At 38.6% G+C, this 17,786-nt stretch overlaps 1 protein-coding gene across 1 annotated transcript; it reads left to right on the top strand.

Moving 5' to 3' along the window:
• Positions 1–247: 247 nt before the first annotated feature.
• Il33r (interleukin 33 receptor) lies at positions 248–17,169 on the top strand. The gene is made up of 11 exons (XM_090336300.1): positions 248–1,036; positions 2,083–2,285; positions 2,781–2,991; positions 3,977–4,151; positions 4,260–4,422; positions 5,643–5,714; positions 6,782–6,923; positions 7,017–7,162; positions 12,165–12,311; positions 13,730–13,897; positions 16,121–17,169. The coding sequence occupies exons 2-11, from the start codon at positions 2,210–2,212 to the stop codon at positions 16,495–16,497; spliced, it is 1,677 nt and encodes a 558-aa protein (XP_090192426.1). The 5' UTR covers positions 248–1,036; positions 2,083–2,209; the 3' UTR covers positions 16,498–17,169.
• Positions 17,170–17,786: the final 617 nt, after the last annotated feature.

Here is a 17,786-nt window from a genome sequence, read left to right as displayed (position 1 = left end):
GTCACTGTGACCCCTCTGTACATCATCTTTATAACAATAAAAATTTTTAAAAAAGTAAGCTAGAAGTGGAGCTCTGGTTCTAGTAGTAATGAATTATCCTTGAGTGAAAAAGCTCAGGGACAACCTGATTAGATCCCAAGTTCAAGTCCCAGTATCACCACAAAAACTCCTTTATTTTCCAACAAAGCTAATACTCACCAGACACTACATTGAAAATAAACTATTTAACTTGTGGATGGGTATAGGAGGGAAAAACTGGGAGTGAGAAAAGGGGTAACATTGTTCAAAAAGATATGTACTTTTTACCTGACTAACATAACTGCAACTGCTCTGTATATCACCTTTACAATAGCATTTAAAAATGTAAACGATTATACATATAACTTCAAGCCAGAAAAAATGGGAACAAAAAAAGGTTTAATAGTCTTAGTGAGACGGCTCTTGCTTTAGTGTGAGCCAGAGTCACATGGTGGACCACACACAGAACATTTCCAAGAACTCTCCGTGTCCTGATAACGTCTTTACTTCCTGCATCTTGGTTGAAATTTTCCCCAGCAAAGAAATGTTCTTGAGTTCTATCAGCCAAAGAGGAGTTGGGTATGTTCTGGCAGGATAGCCCAGACGCCCCATGACATCAAGATCATTTGAAACCAGCAGTGTTCAAATATCAAGGGAGAGAAACAAGTATTGTTCATTATTCAGCTTGAGTAAAAAAATGGAAAAAAACCCCAAAACAAACAAAAAACAACAGAGGGAAATGACCTAAATAGTTCTGTGGAAGGGATTATTCAACGTCGTATATATAAATATTTATGTAGCAAGCTCAAGTATTTTTCACGACACGATACTTGAATATTTTTGAACAAGTTACAAAATCCACGTGGGTGGGATGGCAAATTGGAGGATGAACTCAGAGATTTAAAACAGAACAGCGAGTGTTTTCTACAGGATAGTGTCCGGGACCAGGAACCAGGGCAGGCATTATTTTTAGTTCAGTCATTGACTCCAGCCTTATTGTCTCAGGCTTTCCGTATGGGTAAGCATCAGTAATTATCTTAGGGTTGGAATAAGTAAAGTATCAGCAATTTATGTTTAAAAGATATATGCTTTCTTGAAGATATTAAGAGTTGTGTATTTGTATTTCTGTGTTGATTTGATCCCTCCTCTAATGGCTTCAGAACAAAGGTTTAGTAAATGCGTCTTTTACTGAGAGGAGAAAAATGTATATAATTATTCACAGACATTTGAGAATTCTTAACCTTTGGTGACTCTAGGGATGAAGCTCTGGTAGAGACAGTTTTGCTGTGAGAGTGGGTCTCAGAGAACTATTTGGCTAATACTTTAATTCTCATTTTTCTTTCCTTTATGGTTTTGCAATTATTTCTTTTCATGTACGCTGAGGTGTGAGCTAACATACACATGTATGCTGCCTCCAGCCTGTGGTTGTTGCTTTTTCTAGAGGCTGTGAAATTTTAGGTTTTAAATTTTCAGAAATGAAAATGCATCCTGTCTCTCTGTCTGCCCACCCCCTCTCATACTAGTACTGAGGCTTGAACTTAGTGACTGGGCACTGTATCTTAGCTATTTTGTTTAAGGCTGGCACTTTACCCCTTGAGCCACAGATTTACTTCTGGCTTTTTGGTGGTTAATTGAAGACAAACATCTGAAAGGACTGGCTTTGATCTGTGATCCTCAGGTCTCCGTCTCCTGAGTAGCTAGGATTTTAGCCACCAGTTCTTGTCCATATTTTTCATCTTCATTTAGCTTCTTTGAGAACACTGCCACAAGCCTGGTAGCATGTAATTGTGAAACATTGCATTTGTTCTGAAGACTCTATCTGACCCCGTAGGCTCTGTAAGAATAATGCAGTATTGCATGTTGGAAACCTGCTACACACACACACACACACACACACACACACACACACACACACACACACACACGTATACACATACATATATATAAATATATATGTACTTAATAATTAAGCGTTGTTTGAATCTCCTGGGTGGTCTTCAGTAAGTAAAAACATGAGAGCCAAGTAAATATTTTGCTCACAATTTTGTTTGATTTACTTTTCAGGAGAGACACTAATGAATGAACACGTTTCCCAATCGTATGTCGTAGGCTGCACCATCAAGCTCTGAGTGGAGATCTTGCCTATCGGTGTCATAGTTTATCTGAGGCCTCAGCCATCACTTACCAACATATGTTCTTGACCATGGGACTTCGGATCTTGACAAATCTAGTGATTCTCATATGTTTTGCTACAGCAGCTGAGGGTAGTAAGTATTGCTTTGCATTTTAAATTCATGAAGTACTTCCAAGAACATTTCTTTTGGTCTCAGCTGTTAGCTTCCAGTGGGAACCTGACAAGTTCCCAAATTGAAACTGGAGTGCAAACTGCATTTGGTTTTTAAACTGCAAGTTGATTGTTTTGTTCTACATCCCCAATCTATTGGAAGAAACTTTATAGTTACATATTCAAATATATCAAATACAGTCTATAGTCTGTTCATAGGAAATAGTATAGGCATTTATTGAATGACAATAAGTTCTTCAGATGGACTTAGCTACTTTTCCCTAGTAGAATGTGGGTTTACTAAATTAATTTATTAATCTGTATATTCATTGGAACAATGAATAAAATATCTTATTTATTTATCCTTTCTCAAAGTATCATGATATATTGTCCATTTAAAAATTTAGTTCTAGATGAAGATATCAAAAAGTATGACTTATGATCATTTCTGGATGGGATTTGTATTTTTTATTTGCAGGTAAGCAATTCTGGGGTCTGGAAAATGAGGCTTTAATTGTGTGGTGTCCAACAAATACAGATTTCTCTTACCCTGTGGACTGGTATTACTTAAAAACAAATGAAAGTATTCCCACTCAGAAAAACAATCGTGTTTTTGCTTCAGAAAATCGTCTAAAGTTTTTGCCTGCCCAAGTGGATGATTCTGGCATTTATTCATGCATTCTCCGAAGGTATTTTATCCAATATACTTTGAACAAACTATCATCAAAACCAATATCATAGAGCTGTAACCATTGGGTTTTATGGTGAGTGAAACTGGGTCAGATCTGAAACTTTAGCAGCAAGCTGCGTCTGTGTACAAAACACCCAGCCTGCATAGAAATTGTTACCTAATTTAATTTCCTGCCAATATCCGCTACTCATAAAACATCAGATAAACTACATAGAAGGGTAATGTGGGTATTATGTAGCATTTAGGTTCTGAGGCTAGGCAGTTTCAAATTCATGGTTGGACTGTCACTAGTTCTAGCAAGTTACTACTGTGCTGCTCAGTTTCCTCTTCTGCCGAATACACACAGTCCATCTCAAAACATGCTGTGAGGGATTATATAGACATACATATGTAACTCATTTGAGCAACTAACTTATAATGTAACAAAATGGTTACCAACATGCTGAAACTTAAGGGTCTGAAGGTGGGGTTGGGAGTGAGATGGTGGAGAGTGGGGTAGATGAGTGAAGAGAGAAATCGAGGAGGGTGAATGCAACCATGATATTTAATGTACGCATGTGGAAATGGAACTAGGAAAACTGAGAGGATTGGTAGGAATAGGGGAGATGGGAAAGAATGAAGAAAGGGTGACATTGAGCAAGATGCATTATATTCATAGATTGGCGTGTTGAATCGAAGCCCCTTTGTACAATTAAAGATAATATTTTAAATTTTTTAAAATTCTATGCCATAGTACTGGTAAGCATTTAATAAACACTGGTAATCTTTGTACAATTAGAATCAAGCTTTAGAAGAAATGTAGTGCATAAAGAAATCATTCAGGAATGATTTTTAGGACTAAAATAAGGGTTATGTTTTATCTCAAGAGTAACAAATGTGCATTTGAATCCTGATATTTTAATAATGACGTTTCAATAAGAAACAGTTCTTTGATCTAAGAAAAAACCAATATTACTCTTTAATTACATGCCTTATTTTAATAGCCCTACCTTCAATAAGACTGGCTATGTGAATGTCACCATATATAAAAAGCAACCAGACTGCCGCATTCCCAATCATCTTATGTATTCAACAGTTTCTGGTTCTGAAAGATATTCCAGAATACACTGTCCTACAATTGATCTCTACAACTGGACAGCACCTGTAGAGTGGTTTAAGGTAAATGGAAAGTTGGAGAAAAACAGATAACATTTGTAAAAATTAAGAAGTGAAAAATGACTGAGAAATGAAAAAGGATCAAAAAGAGAATGTCATTTTTCATTTCAGAATTGCACAGCTCTTCAGGGATCAAGATACAAGGCACACATGAAATCCTTGGTCATTAACAACGTGGGACGTGAGGATGAAGGTGATTATACATGTAAATTTGTGCACACTGAGAATGGCGTCAATTACATTGTGACAGCAACCAGATTATTCACTATTAAAGGTAAGTCACTGACCTTGATACAATTGAGGATTTAAGCAAAGAGATGGGGAAATAACTGAATCCTTGTGGTCAAATTTCGTTCTATTACAGGAATTCTCTGAGACCCCAAGACCTAAAAACTTCCAGGAAGAGATCACATTACTTATTAAAAGCCATAACTGTTTTCTCTTGTGACATAATTTTCCATCTATAAAAGAGCCTGAGTGCTAATATCATTTACTTTTTTTTTAAACAACAGTCTAATTGTAGGTGAGGGATTTGGTTTTAGGATACCTTAATAACAAACATCCAACAAACATCCGGACACTCAACTCATTTACACAATGGTGTAGTATTTGTGTGTTACCTACACCTCTCTGTATAGTTTAGCACATTCTCAGATGACTCATCATACTTAGTACAACATAAATTCCATACACGCAATTGCTTTACTAAATTGTTTGGGAAATAATGTCAGAAATATGCATATTTATCACATAAGAAATTTTTCCTTAATATTTTTGATCCACATTTTGGTTGAATTGGTAGCTATGGGATCTGCAGATACAGAGGGTTGAGGTACACTGTTGGATGTAGATATTGTGGAACAGTTTTCAGTCCTGAAATTATTTTGATAGCCTCGATGAAGTCAAATTTTTTTCCAAATACATTTTTTCCAAATGTACTTTAAGTTTTACAAAAGGCCATTGGGGGAAGGTTTCACATTTGTAGCTTAACAAAAGCAATTTTCCACACCGTCTTTTCCACGCCGTCTCCTTAGCACAGATTGTACAGATGAAGTAGAAACTTTCCAAATGGCAGTTTTCCTAGGGGCAAAGCAACAATGGAGAACATTGTGTCTGAAAGTTTTCAGTGGCTCTATTGTAATCAAATAACCATCACCAGAAGGTAGTTTTCTTAATTCCTCTTACTGCCTAGCATTGACTCCTAACTAGTCCTTAATTCCAATGCCCCAATAAAATTAACATAATTAATAAGATGGGTTAACCCAGCATCTGTGTTAATGATATAGTACAGATTAAAGAACCAGAAAGCATCCTTGTATTACCAACAAATGTAATTTTTTGTTTTACTTCTACATATTACCAAAGGTTATTGTCAAAAAAGTTTGAGACTTCTTATCATGACAATAAATAGGATAAGAAAAAATAAAGTTTGTTTGATCACCTGATAATCTCTTAATGCTCATTTTCTCCTTTCCTTTTGTTTTTAATTGTAAGTTAAACAGGGATTATCTAGGCTGCCAGAAATCATAGCTCCTCCACACAACAAAACATGGGAAGTGGGAATTGGTAAGGAAATACTTTTATTTTTTTTTTTTACCTGTTGCTTTCTCTTGACCTGTGGTCTAGATTCCCCTAGATGAGGTATTTAGGATTGGAGACCTGGAAGGTTATGTCAAATGGCAGAGTGGGAGTATCTGGTTCTCATACCTGCTAATACTGGGAATTCATCAGAGCAACACGGCCCTTACATTTGCATTGTACTTCCAAATTCAAGGTGCCCTTGGGTATCCATCTCATTTATTGTTATGTCTGTCCTCTGGGCAGATGCTTCCACTTTGCTTTGAAGGAAACGTAATGCTCAGAGATGCTCAAGGGCATGCCCAAGGTCATGGATAAGAGAGCTAGGGGCAAAAAAAAAAAAGAAAATTATAAACTTTCTGGCTCTTTCTAGTTCTATCTTTCCTGGTTCCATCAGAAGTAGGATGCAACGAGAAGGTCTTCTGTGCTGTGCTTATGCCTCTGTCCTGGTCCATCTGTAGCCATTCATGCTTCCCTGCAACTTTTCCCTTTGCCCTGAGACACGTCAGTAGTCTTTCTTTGTGTCCCAATCCTCTCTTTATGTCATTGTCTCTGCCCAGAGAGGGTCATTATGCTGGAATGAGATGACCAATTCTTAACAAAGCTTCTTTTAGAAACCTAGGCTTGAGATGAGATAATTGAATGTATGCAAATTCATGGTCAAAAAAGCAACTCAGATGGGTTTATTCTACAAGGAAGAAGTCTCAAGTTCAATGAGTTGGGATGGAGTACCGGGGAGTACTTTTTCTGAATATCTATTTGAGGTGATCACTAAAAGGTAGCTTATGGAGAGAGAAAGAGATTTCAAATGGGAGGAGAAAGTCACTGGAAGGACCAGTGAAGACTTTCCCCTGATGTGAGGGACAGGGGGATGGGGAAAGCTGGGATTCCAACTTAACACTGAGTGAAATGAAGATGGGGAGGAGGAGATGTAAGAAGAGACTAAAAGCACTCACCAGGTAGATGGGTGCTGCACGTAATGTGTTCTCTGCTTTTCCCACACTCGGTGAAATTCACTGCCAATTGTTGATGGATTTCTTGAACTTTTCGTCTAGGAAAACCAATAAATGTGACCTGCACTGCTTGCTTTGGGAATGACAGGCAGAGCACGGCTGTTGTGCGGTGGCAGATCAACCAACACAATATTCGGACCTCGGGTGAAGCAAGAATTCAGGAGGAGGAAGGGCAAGACGAAAGGTAACTTTATATGGACATGAAACCATTTCCTTCTCTCCCCTCTCACTTTGCACAGGCAAAGCCACTGGCAAAGTAACATGTGTTTTCTCTCAGTTCTCTCAATCAGCTAATTTGTCTAAACAAGGTTTTGAAGATCACGGAAGTAAGGGAAGAGGATTTATCTCAGCACTATGACTGTGTGGCTTGGAATCTGCATGGCACAAAAAAGCACTCCGTCAAATTGCAAAGGAAAAAGCCAAGTAAGGAGTGTGTCTGAGGCTTTGCTGTGTCACCTGGAAGCTGACTGTAGTTTCTTAGAAGGAAATGGGTTGCAGTTGGGTTCTGGGGAAATTCCTCATCAGGAAGAAATTAGCCTGGGCCATAAAATGTATCTTTCCTCTCTGGGATGCGGTTTGAAATCTGGTGTTTTTCAGAATATTGTGCTTTGTTAGGAAGCTTTCTGTGTCTTTCCCTCCTTTTCTTCTTCCTCTCCTTCCTTCTATCTTCTCCTCTTCCTCCTCCACTTCCTCCTTCTCTCTTTTTACCTTTTTCTCCTCCCGCTCTTCCTCCTCTACACCTACCATCTTCTCCTCCTCCTCTTCAACCTTCAGCTATGTCCTCTGTCAGTCCTTCTAGGTACAGGTCTTCTGGCTTATACAGGTTTTGAAATAGTAATAAAACCATCCCAAAGTTATTTTGCTTTTTCTTGCCATGGTACCCCAGAAATATTAACTGATGTTACAGATGAGTTGCTTCCCAGAAGAGCAGCCTGACCCTCTGCCCCACCCCCTGATGTGTGTGTGTGTGTGTGTGTGTGTGATTTACACAGAAAAGGGCTTCCAGCCTGGTGCAGTGACTCATGCCTGTAATACTAGCTACTCAGGAGGCTGAGATCTGAGGATCAAGGTTCAAAGTCAGCCTGGGCACAAAAGGACCTGAGACTCTTATCTGCAATTAACTTCTCCATAACAGGAAGTAGGGCTTATTTCAAGGGTAGGGTGGTAGCCTTGGCTACAGAGCTCAGGGAGACCGCCCAGGCTGAGTTCAAGCTCCATGACCCCCCCCCCCACAAAACAAAACAGAAACAAACAAACAAACAAAAAACAAGAAAGAAAGGAAAGAAAAGAAAAGAAAGGAGGCTTCCACAGCATTTCCTTCCCAGGTACCTGTCAGTCTCCTTACTGGGTTTTTGTATTTCCAGGCAGTCATCCCATTTGTTAGATGAAGCAATTCCATCTCCTTATAAAAGAGAGAAGGGGAAAAAATACAGTCATTTACACTTATCACTCCTGTCTGCTATGCAATAATGTCTGTAAAAATAATTGCGTTTTTAGCAATTAGTCAAAAAAGGTTAAACTCTGAACTTATACTCCTGTGTAGAGTACAGATAAACACCCTAGAACACTGTGGAAGAAAAAGATGAGGCCAGAGGAAGTAGATCACCAGTTGGAAAAGATCCTAGATAGTCTCTGCACTGGAGATGATGCTTGGGATTTTTCTTGTTTGTATTTAACCTTAACCCTTTGACCTGTACTGAGGCAGGACTCATATCAGTGCTTTTTTAAGGATTGTTGTGTCCCAGAGGACTTTAGTTCGTGCATTTGCTGTCACCCCAGAATGGGTGTAGACTACAGGAATATATTGTAGGTGGTGGTGGGCATATGGATTTTACAGATAAGGGAAGCCACACACAGGGTGGAATCCACACTTATACAACCTGTGTCTCTTCATCCTTTGCCTAGATGTTGACCTCTATTTACCTGTGTCCTGGAGTTGTGTTCGTTAGTTGGTGTTTTGGGGGAGTGAATTGGTATTTTCTAGTCTATTTGTATTTTATCTGGTTTTGTTCATGTAAATATTGTACTCTGTTTTCACAATTATATATGTTAAGCAAAATTTGTCTGTCACGGCTCAATTTGTTACAATGAATTGCTTTATTTCTAAATTGAATTTGAATAATGAAGCTTGATAAGTTTGTCTCTAATTATTAAATTTTCTCAAAAAAGAGAGAATCATTTGTTGCTTGTCATAGTACTAGTAATGCAAACACCCACTGATTTCTTTTTTAATTTTAATTGTATTGTAAGGGTGATATATACAGGGACTACTTACATTCGTAAGGAAGTGAGTACATATATATATATATATATATATATATATATATACATACATACACCAGGCACCAAAGTCAGATATAGTAACAACAGAGGACAAAACAAAAGAAAGAAGATAAATGGATCAAGAAAATGTGGTATTTATTCACAATGGAATTCTATGCTGCCATCAGAAAGAATGACGTTGCCACATTCATAAGGAAATGGAGAGACCTGGAAAAAAATCATATTAAGTGAAGCAACCCAAACTCACACATTGATTTCCACATCCAAACACAGCCTAATTATTGTGAATTGAAGTCTCTCAGTGCTCACAATGCGGAGAATGTTACTGTCATGTAATTTCATAGATGAGAAAACAAAGACAAGGAGCTGTATATCCTCTCAAGTACTCTAGTTACAAAGCTAGAATTCAAATGCCTATTTTGTTTATAAATTTTCTATTAATAAGCACAGAAGGAGTGGGAGACAAATATGAGGCGTATCGATATTCAAGAAGTAATATACCTCTATACATTACCCCATCAATAAAATACAGTAAGAAGGGAAAAAAGAAAAAAAGAAGCACAGAAGTATGTAACACCTAATTATCACCTATAAAAACTACCTATACATTTATCGATTTATTAACATGTAGGTAAATATTAAACTTCTAGGATCTTGAATACCTGTCTTTCTTCTGATTGAAATTATTCTGCCACCAGTTTCATCAGTCCCTACAAGAAGTACATTTTTTCTTGTGCATTTGGCTGAACTGTAGATGATTCCTCTGAAAAAAAATTAACTAGAAGGTTCAGTCATTTCATGCTGCTTTTTACCTCATCTTTGGATCTCATTTGCCCTGATCATTCCTGCTGTCATAATGTCGAGTCCTCAGAGAGCTGGTGAATTATGTCAGAGGAAATTGTAAATACAGAAAGACCAGTGATGTCAAAACTGAGAGCTCTAAACCTGAAAATTTAGGATCAAAAATTTAAAAAAAGAACCATAGAGTTAACTTCTTTTTTCTTATCAGTTCTGGACTTTGAACTTGGGGCCAAAGCTAACACACTACCACTTTAAGCCACAGCACCATGCCACAGCATCACTTTTGATTTTTCTGATGGTTAATTGGAGATAAGAGTCTCATGGACTTTTTTGCCTGGCATGGCTTTGAATCACAATTAGCTCTCAGTCTCTTAAGTAGCTAGGATTAGAGGTGTGAGTAGCTAGGATTATAGGCATGAGCCACTGGCACCTGGCAAAATTAACTCTTATTTAAGATCCTTCTCACATTCATTTAAGCATCACAATTTCTTTCTTTTTTCTCTCCTTCCTTCCTTCCTACCTTCCTACTTTCCTTCCTTTCTTCCTTCCTTCCTTTCCCAGTAGGGCTTTGAATTCATGGCCTTAGCTTTTTCACTCAAGGCTGGTGCTGTACCACTTAAACCACAGCTTCACTTCTGGATTTTTGCTGCTTCATTGGAGCTGAAAGTCCATAGTTCTTCTCTTGCTGGTTTTCAACTATGAGCTTCAACTCTCAGCCTCCTGAATAGTAAGGATTACAGGTGTGAGTGCTCGGCTTAACAGAACAATTTTGAAGGTAATTTAGCTAACATGTCAGAAATGGAGGTAAGCATAGAACAATAACCAAGATTCTGATGTTCAACTTGTACATACATGTGATAAGTCCACGAAGATGGAAGCCATGATACATACGCATTTTATGAAGCAAAACACCAGGATGAAGTTCAGTGGCTGTGGACCATGAACACATTGTTGCTGGTGGTGGGCAAAGGGTCCTGCAGAAAGGGAAGCCACACACAGCATGGAATTTGTGACCCAGCATAGCCTGTGTGTCATCGTCTCTGGCCTGCGCATTGGCTATCAGTGATGAATGTTGTCCATTTACCTGTGTTTTAGAATTGTGTTCTTTTCACCTGGTGTATGAAGGTGTGATTGTGTATGTTCTGGTCTATTTGCATTTTATATGTTTTATTCACCATGAGGAAAGAAAGAATTATGGTAGGACCTAGACCTTAGAAATCTGACTTCTCCATCAAATGGGCTCAGAGACTTCCGTGCTTCTCTGCTTTCATAACGTCAGCCCCTGATGCAATTAACTCACCTGAATCTCCAGATTCATTTCCCTCAGGGCTCCCCACAAACACCAGGCTTTTCCATTCGTTTCACGTGGTTTTCTAAGTTCACATTCTCCTCTTAATGCACTCCAAATACACACCCTCTCTACTCACAGACCTGTGGTTCTCTCTACAACCACCAAATGAAGCTTACATGAAAGACACTTGAGTTATTAATGCCCCATTCAAAGTTCTCCTTTGGTTTCTGTGACCTTCTGGATAGGAACCACTCCTCACCAATAACTTCACATCTGATAAAATCTAGTCCTCATCCAGCTTTGTCATCATTTTTTCTTAAACTAAGTCCCTGAATGGGTGAATCCAGTTCCTCAGAGAACTCTACCAATGGCATTCTTTTCGGGCAGTATGGAGGTGGGGTTGGTGTTCTTTTCTCTTCTCTCCATCCCTGCAAATCCTACATGTCTTTTAGGGACCTCCTTCCTTTCCCATCCATCATGGAGTGAGTACTCTTTACAGCTGTCCATGCTAGTTGAGATCCTATTCTCTATCCCACCCTGGCTAAGTTTGCACTTTCTTTTGTATCCCCTTTGCCTTCCAGTGTCTTTTGTGACGGCCAGCCTGGTGCCTTGTACAGAGCTGGGGGCACCATAAATATCAGTTTACTGATTTTTTTATTTCATATTTCTTGATGCTTGTCTGGAGCTTGAACTCTGGCCCTGAGACTACCACTCTACTCCTTGAGCCACAGCTCTGCTTCCAGGTTTATGGTGGTTAGTGAGAAGACTCTTATGGACTTTGCTGCCCAGGCTAGCTTTTCAGTGAGATCCTAAATTCTCAGCTTTCTGAGTAATTAGGGTTACAGGCATGAGTCATTGGCATCTGGCTCTGTTTACTGATTTGTTTTTTTTTTTTTTTAAGTAGCCATGAAAATTCCAGATGAGGACCTTGGGTGTAACATTCTTGTATCCTCCAGGGAGAAAAACATCTATGGATTTCTTTTGTCTTGCTATGATTACACTAATAATTGTTTCTTTCTCTCTCTCTCTCTCCTCCTTATCTTTTGATAGTTAATCGTGAGAGCATGTACTACATAGTTGCAGGATGTAGTATATTGTTAATGCTTATTAATGTCTTGGTGATAGTCTTCAAAGTGTTCTGGATTGATGTCGTTCTGCTCTGGAGAGACATAGCTAGCCCTTATAAAACTAATAATGGTAAGTAGCAAATTTCAAGATTTTCTTCAAAAGAAAAGGCATCAGAATGATTACTGGTGATTTTTTATTATTTATAATAGTTATGCTACCAAACTCAGTTTCCATTTTCCTTGCTAACATTACCAGTACATTTTTTGAATCTAATTAGGGTCCATTTTCCACCTTGTTTTTTTTCCTCTTTGTGGTTCTGAGATTCATCTCAACTGTTCAAATACCCTTCTCCATAGAATTTTAGTTCTTACTAAATCCCCAATAACAAAATCCACCCTGAACAGGGAAGAGTGAAGTATTTCAGAAAATGTGTATTGGTAAATGTTTACAAAATAAAAACATCAACAAAACGGTTCCTGTTTTCCAGATATGAGTGGGTTAAAGAAGAGGACTAGTATATAGAGTCTGTCTCCTGCAAAATTGATTTATAAGGGTACAGATGCACATATAGCATGTATGTACCCGAAAGAAGATATTCTGTCTGCTTAAATGTTCCATCATTTCATTTGGAAGGAAACAAATGTTAGATTTGTCTTACACAGTCTAGTCAGCATCTGCTTCATTTATGGGAAACTGAGACTGTCTCTTCCTTGTAGTTATTTGCATTCTTCTATGGAAGACATTTATCCAATGTCATCTGAAGGCTGAAAATATTACATGAAAAATTCCATAAATAAGAAAACACAAATTTCAAAGTTGCACATCATTGTGAATAGTGTGATGAAAGTTTATACTGCTTTTCTCTACCACATCCAGGACATAAATTCTTTATGGCTTAGTTATTTGATAGATTATTGCAATGTCACAAAGCCTGTCTTTAAGTTATGCCTCACACACTGGGGGTATTAAACTTAATCATAGAGATTTATGTCCAAGAAAAGGCAAAGTATACATATTGAAGCACTTTCCAGGCTTTCAGGTATCTACTGGGAATCTTGGAATATATTTCCTGTAGATAAGTAGGGATTATGGTATGGGGAAAATGAGGATAAAGCCAATGTTTACCAGTACGTATGATTTTACATTCTTAACAATAAATTAGAAATCATGTTTGACCATATAGCTTGAACTACACTGGACAGGCTTTTGTCCACTTTATTTCATCAAGGTTGAGACAGTAACAAGAAAGAAAATTTGGAGAATGAGATTCTTACTTCTTGATCCTGTTTTGTAGCAGTGGATTTCTGTAATCTCCAGATTCTATAATGTTTTACATAATGATACACATTCTTTCACCACCACACCACGTGGCCATAAACGCTTATTAGGGGTCAAATGAATCTCACGGCTTTGAGTTCAAGACCCAGTACACAGACACACACACACACACACACACACACACACACACACACACACACACACACACCAGTCAAAGGAGAACTTTTGGAACCGAGTAACGCAGTTCTGCTTCTTACTTTCACTTCCAGATGGAAAGCTCTACGATGCTTATGTTATATATCCACGGAACTACAAAAGCAATTCAGAGGGGGCCAGTTCTGTGGAGTACTTTGTTCACCAGATTCTTCCTGATGTGCTTGAAAATAAATGTGGATACAGCTTATGCATTTATGGGAGAGATCTTCTACCTGGAGAAGGTGAGGCTAATAGAACACATTACAGAGAGAAATTCACAGGCATGAGAAGACTCAGAGCTAAGTGACCTTATCACAGAATTGGACAACCTTCTTAGCTGACCAGACCTCCTAAATCACACCAAGAGATGCTGATTCTTCCCACCATGTCCTAATGGTGAGATCTCCCCAGTGGAGTCAGTGATGTGGCATAATGGAGTCAGCTAATGTTGAACCCACCTCATTTCCTCCACACCTGGAGACTGAAAATTTTAAGAAAAAGATGCTGATATTCAGAGGAACTAGCTAACTATTTTAGAGGACTCAGAACTTTCCTTATATTGGTAAAACATTTTCTTTCTTTCTTTCTTTCTTTTCTTTTGCCAGTCCTGGGGCTGGAAGTCAGGGCCCAGGCACTGTCTTTGAGCTTTCTTAAGGCTCCATCCCTACCACTTGAGCCACAGCACCATGTCTGGCTTTTTTAATGTATGTGGTACCGAGGAATCAAAACTGGGACTTCATGAATACTTGGCAAGCACTCTGCCACTAGGCCAAACTCCCAGCCTGGTAAAACATTTTCAAATGCATGTCATCAGGCAAGTAGAGCTATGACTGCTGTTTCTTACTATTTTTACTCAATTTTTTAATAGTAAGCATCAGAAATATGATTATAAAGATCCCGAAAGGTTAAAAATAGAGATGAGCGCTGGGAGTGTGGCCTAGAGGTAGAGTGCTTGCCCCCATGCAGGAAGTCCTTGGTTAGAGTCCTTGATATCACACATACAGAAAAAGCCAGAAGTGGTGCTGTGGCTCAAGTGGTAGAGCCCTAGCCTTGAGAAAGCCTGAGAACAATGCTTAGGCTCTGAGTTCAAGCCCTAGGACTGGCAAAATTTTTTAAAAAAAGAGATGAACAAACATATATTTTGATAAAATCAATGAAAAGCAGTTAGGATGTGTTAACTTTAGACAAAGATATTTTGTAAGAACTATTTTAAAAAATAATCAGAGATACAGACAATATTACTCAATGATTAAAACAAACCCAGATATCCAGAATATTCTTATTTAATTACATGAACAATTTTATCGCAAGCCCAGCGATTTTAGCCGTAATTTTCTCTTCATTCCACAGACCTTTGTCACTCCCTTGCGAATACTTACAGAATTTCTCAGGCACAGGGAGGGGTTTCCAAAGCCAAATGGCACTGAGGGCATCAATAGGCATATGCCCAATGAAGTCAGTGTTTCACATTCTAAACTGAGAATTATACTTGAAGAGAGGGATTTAAGTGTCTACATATTGCACAGGTGGAACTGGCCTTTTCTGGAGTGTCAGAGTAATTCCAATAGCCTAATAACATCTCCAAAGACCCCCAAAATACACACTTGAGAATCATGCAACACAGTCCTTCCCAGGAGCCCCCACCTGCTTCCCTCAGTTCTCCCACTGGCTGCTCTTGCAGGCAGAATGTCAAGGAACATGGTTGTGAATCTGCTTAGCATATCTCACATTTGCTTACGGTCCTGTAGGGACTGCAGGCATCAGTGAGTTCTCTTAAGTTGTTCAGTTTGAGGTTATTATTAACGAACAGGTGATATTCATCCATTGAATCATCACGGCGTTGATACTTCATAAACACTGACTAGAAAAGAAGAACTGACCTTCTAGCCTAGATCAAATCTTCTGCTACAGCTAGAGTTTATTGGGGTTTAAAGTATGTCTAGAGTCTACTTGAAGACTTTAAAAAAAATTTATACTCTCTTGTATGTGATCTAAGATGCTAAGCCATTTTAAAACACGTAAGCAAATAACTTTCCAATAACCTAAGCAAACAATTTTAATGGATCTGAATTCTAAGTTTCTCATGAAATGAGAAACTCACTTAGCTGGAAGGATTGAAGTGGCTATTCTAGGAAGGACTGTTCTACCTGGGGCTAATAAGCCAGCAGTCAATGGCTCATGCCTGTAATCCTAACTACTCAGGCAGCTAAGATCCAAGGATCTCAGTTGGAAGCCTGCCTGGGCAGAAACATCTGGGAGATTTTTATTTCCAGTGAACTAGCAAAAAGCTGGTAGTAGATTCAAATGAATTTCCATTTTCTGAGTCAGTTACTTGCACAGTGTCAGAATCTCATACCAGATTCTAACAATGAGAACGTTTTTAATGTCCAGAACATTTATGATCTAAACATTAGGCCTAAGGAAAAAAGTTATAGGCAATCTCAATCCATTTCTTATATGACTAGATATAGCCACTGCAGTGGAAATGAACATACGGAGAAGCAGACGGCACCTGTTCATCCTGACGCCTCGTGGCACACACAGCCAGGAGTTCATCTACGAGCAGGAGATTGCCTTGCACAGTGCCCTCATCCAGAACGACTCCAAGGTGATTCTTATTGAAATGGAAGTCCTAGGAGAACCAGGCCCACTGGGGGTTGAGGGTCTTCAAGAGTCCCTCAAACACCTGGTGGAAGTTCAGGGGACCATAAAGTGGAGGGAAGACCATGTGGCCAACAAACGGTCCCTGAATTCTAAATTCTGGAAGCAGGTGAGGTACCAAATGCCAATGCCAAACAAACTCCACAGGAAGACTTCCAGTGTAACTGCCTTGAACGACTAAGGTCATTAGGGCTTGCTTGGACATGTGACCACAGTGGAACTTGAGGAACTGACTTCTCAGAGCTGGAGTGCTGCCTCTTAGCAGGTGATAATGAAGGCCTTAGGTTCCATCTAGTAATTTCTGTTTTCCTGGATAACAAAGGCCCAGAAGTGTTTAGCTGCATTTCCCCTTGTATCTGCCTCCTATTGCTTGTTCTCTTCCACCTAGGATTATTTTTGACTATGCCCGTTATTTGTTTCCATTTCTTGTTTTCTTCCTTTCTCATTCTTTAGCAATAATCTCCACTGAGATCAAGCGAAATGTTTTAACGTTGGATATCATGTGAAAGAACATTCTGTTTCCATCAACAGAACACTAGGAGTGAGTCATGTTCCCCACAAGGCAGAATTTATTATAGTTTATTTGATAGTTGCCCAGTCTTAGTATCTCAATATTTCCAGGAATATTTTATCAAACAGCCAATAAAATCAATGACTCTTTTCTGTTTTTAAATTTCTTTCATGTCTCTCTTCTCCTTTTCTCTCTCTTTATATTTCTCTGTCTTTGCCTCTGTTTTTCTTTTCTTCTTTTAACAGATTGTAAATATATAGCCCAGGCTGGCCTGAAACTTGTGATCCTTCTGCCTCAGGCTCCTGAAAGCTAGAATTAGAGGCATGTACAACCAGGTTCACTTCTTTCATACATTTTTATTTTATTTTATTTTATTTTATTTTTTTTTGCCAGTTGTGGGCTTGAGCTCAGGGCCTGAGCACTGTCTTTGGACTTTCTCTAGGTTAGAGCTCTACCACTTGAGCCTCAGCACCATTTCTGGCTTTTTTTTTCTATGTATGTGGTACTGAGGAATCGAACCTGGGTTTTCATGCATGCTAGGCAAGCACTCTACCACTAGGCCAAACTCCCGGCCCCTCTTTCATACATTTTTAAATCTCTTTAGAAATGTTATTTTCCCAGTATAAAAGTAATAGAAACCTTATAGGATAGAAAAAATATACGGGTATAATAACCAAATGATTCCCCCAAATCTATCATTTTATGATTATCTGGTTAAATTGTCTTCTACTTTTAAATTTGTATCTGCATATATCATTTATTTGTTTGTTTGTTTTGTACAGATAATGGGGCTTGAATGTAGGGTCTTGTACTCTTTGTTTTTTTTTTTATTGCATTCTACACCTCTACTTCTGGCTTTTTCCTAGTTTATTGGAGGTGAGCATTTCTCTGATTTGTTTGCCTTAGCTGGCTTCAAACCTTGATCTTCAGATGTCAGTGTCCTGAAAAGCTAGAATTAC

This window comes from Megascapheus bottae, chromosome 7 (genome assembly GCF_031878675.1).
Source record: "Megascapheus bottae isolate mThoBot1 chromosome 7, mThoBot2.hap1, whole genome shotgun sequence".
NCBI lineage: Eukaryota > Metazoa > Chordata > Mammalia > Rodentia > Geomyidae > Megascapheus > Megascapheus bottae.
Note: the sequence above shows the minus strand (reverse complement) of the source record. Positions and strands in the feature narration are given on the sequence as shown.

Excerpts from the sequence above, each read along its gene's own strand:
- Il33r (XM_090336300.1), top strand. The coding sequence starts at position 2,210 with ATGTTCTTGACCATGGGACTTCGGATCTTGACAAATCTAGTGATTCTC. Across the intron at positions 4,152-4,259 it reads CACCTGTAGAGTGGTTTAAG|AATTGCACAGCTCTTCAGGG; the intron begins GTAAATGGAAAG and ends TTTTCATTTCAG. Across the intron at positions 13,898-16,120 it reads AGATCTTCTACCTGGAGAAG|ATATAGCCACTGCAGTGGAA; the intron begins GTGAGGCTAATA and ends TTATATGACTAG.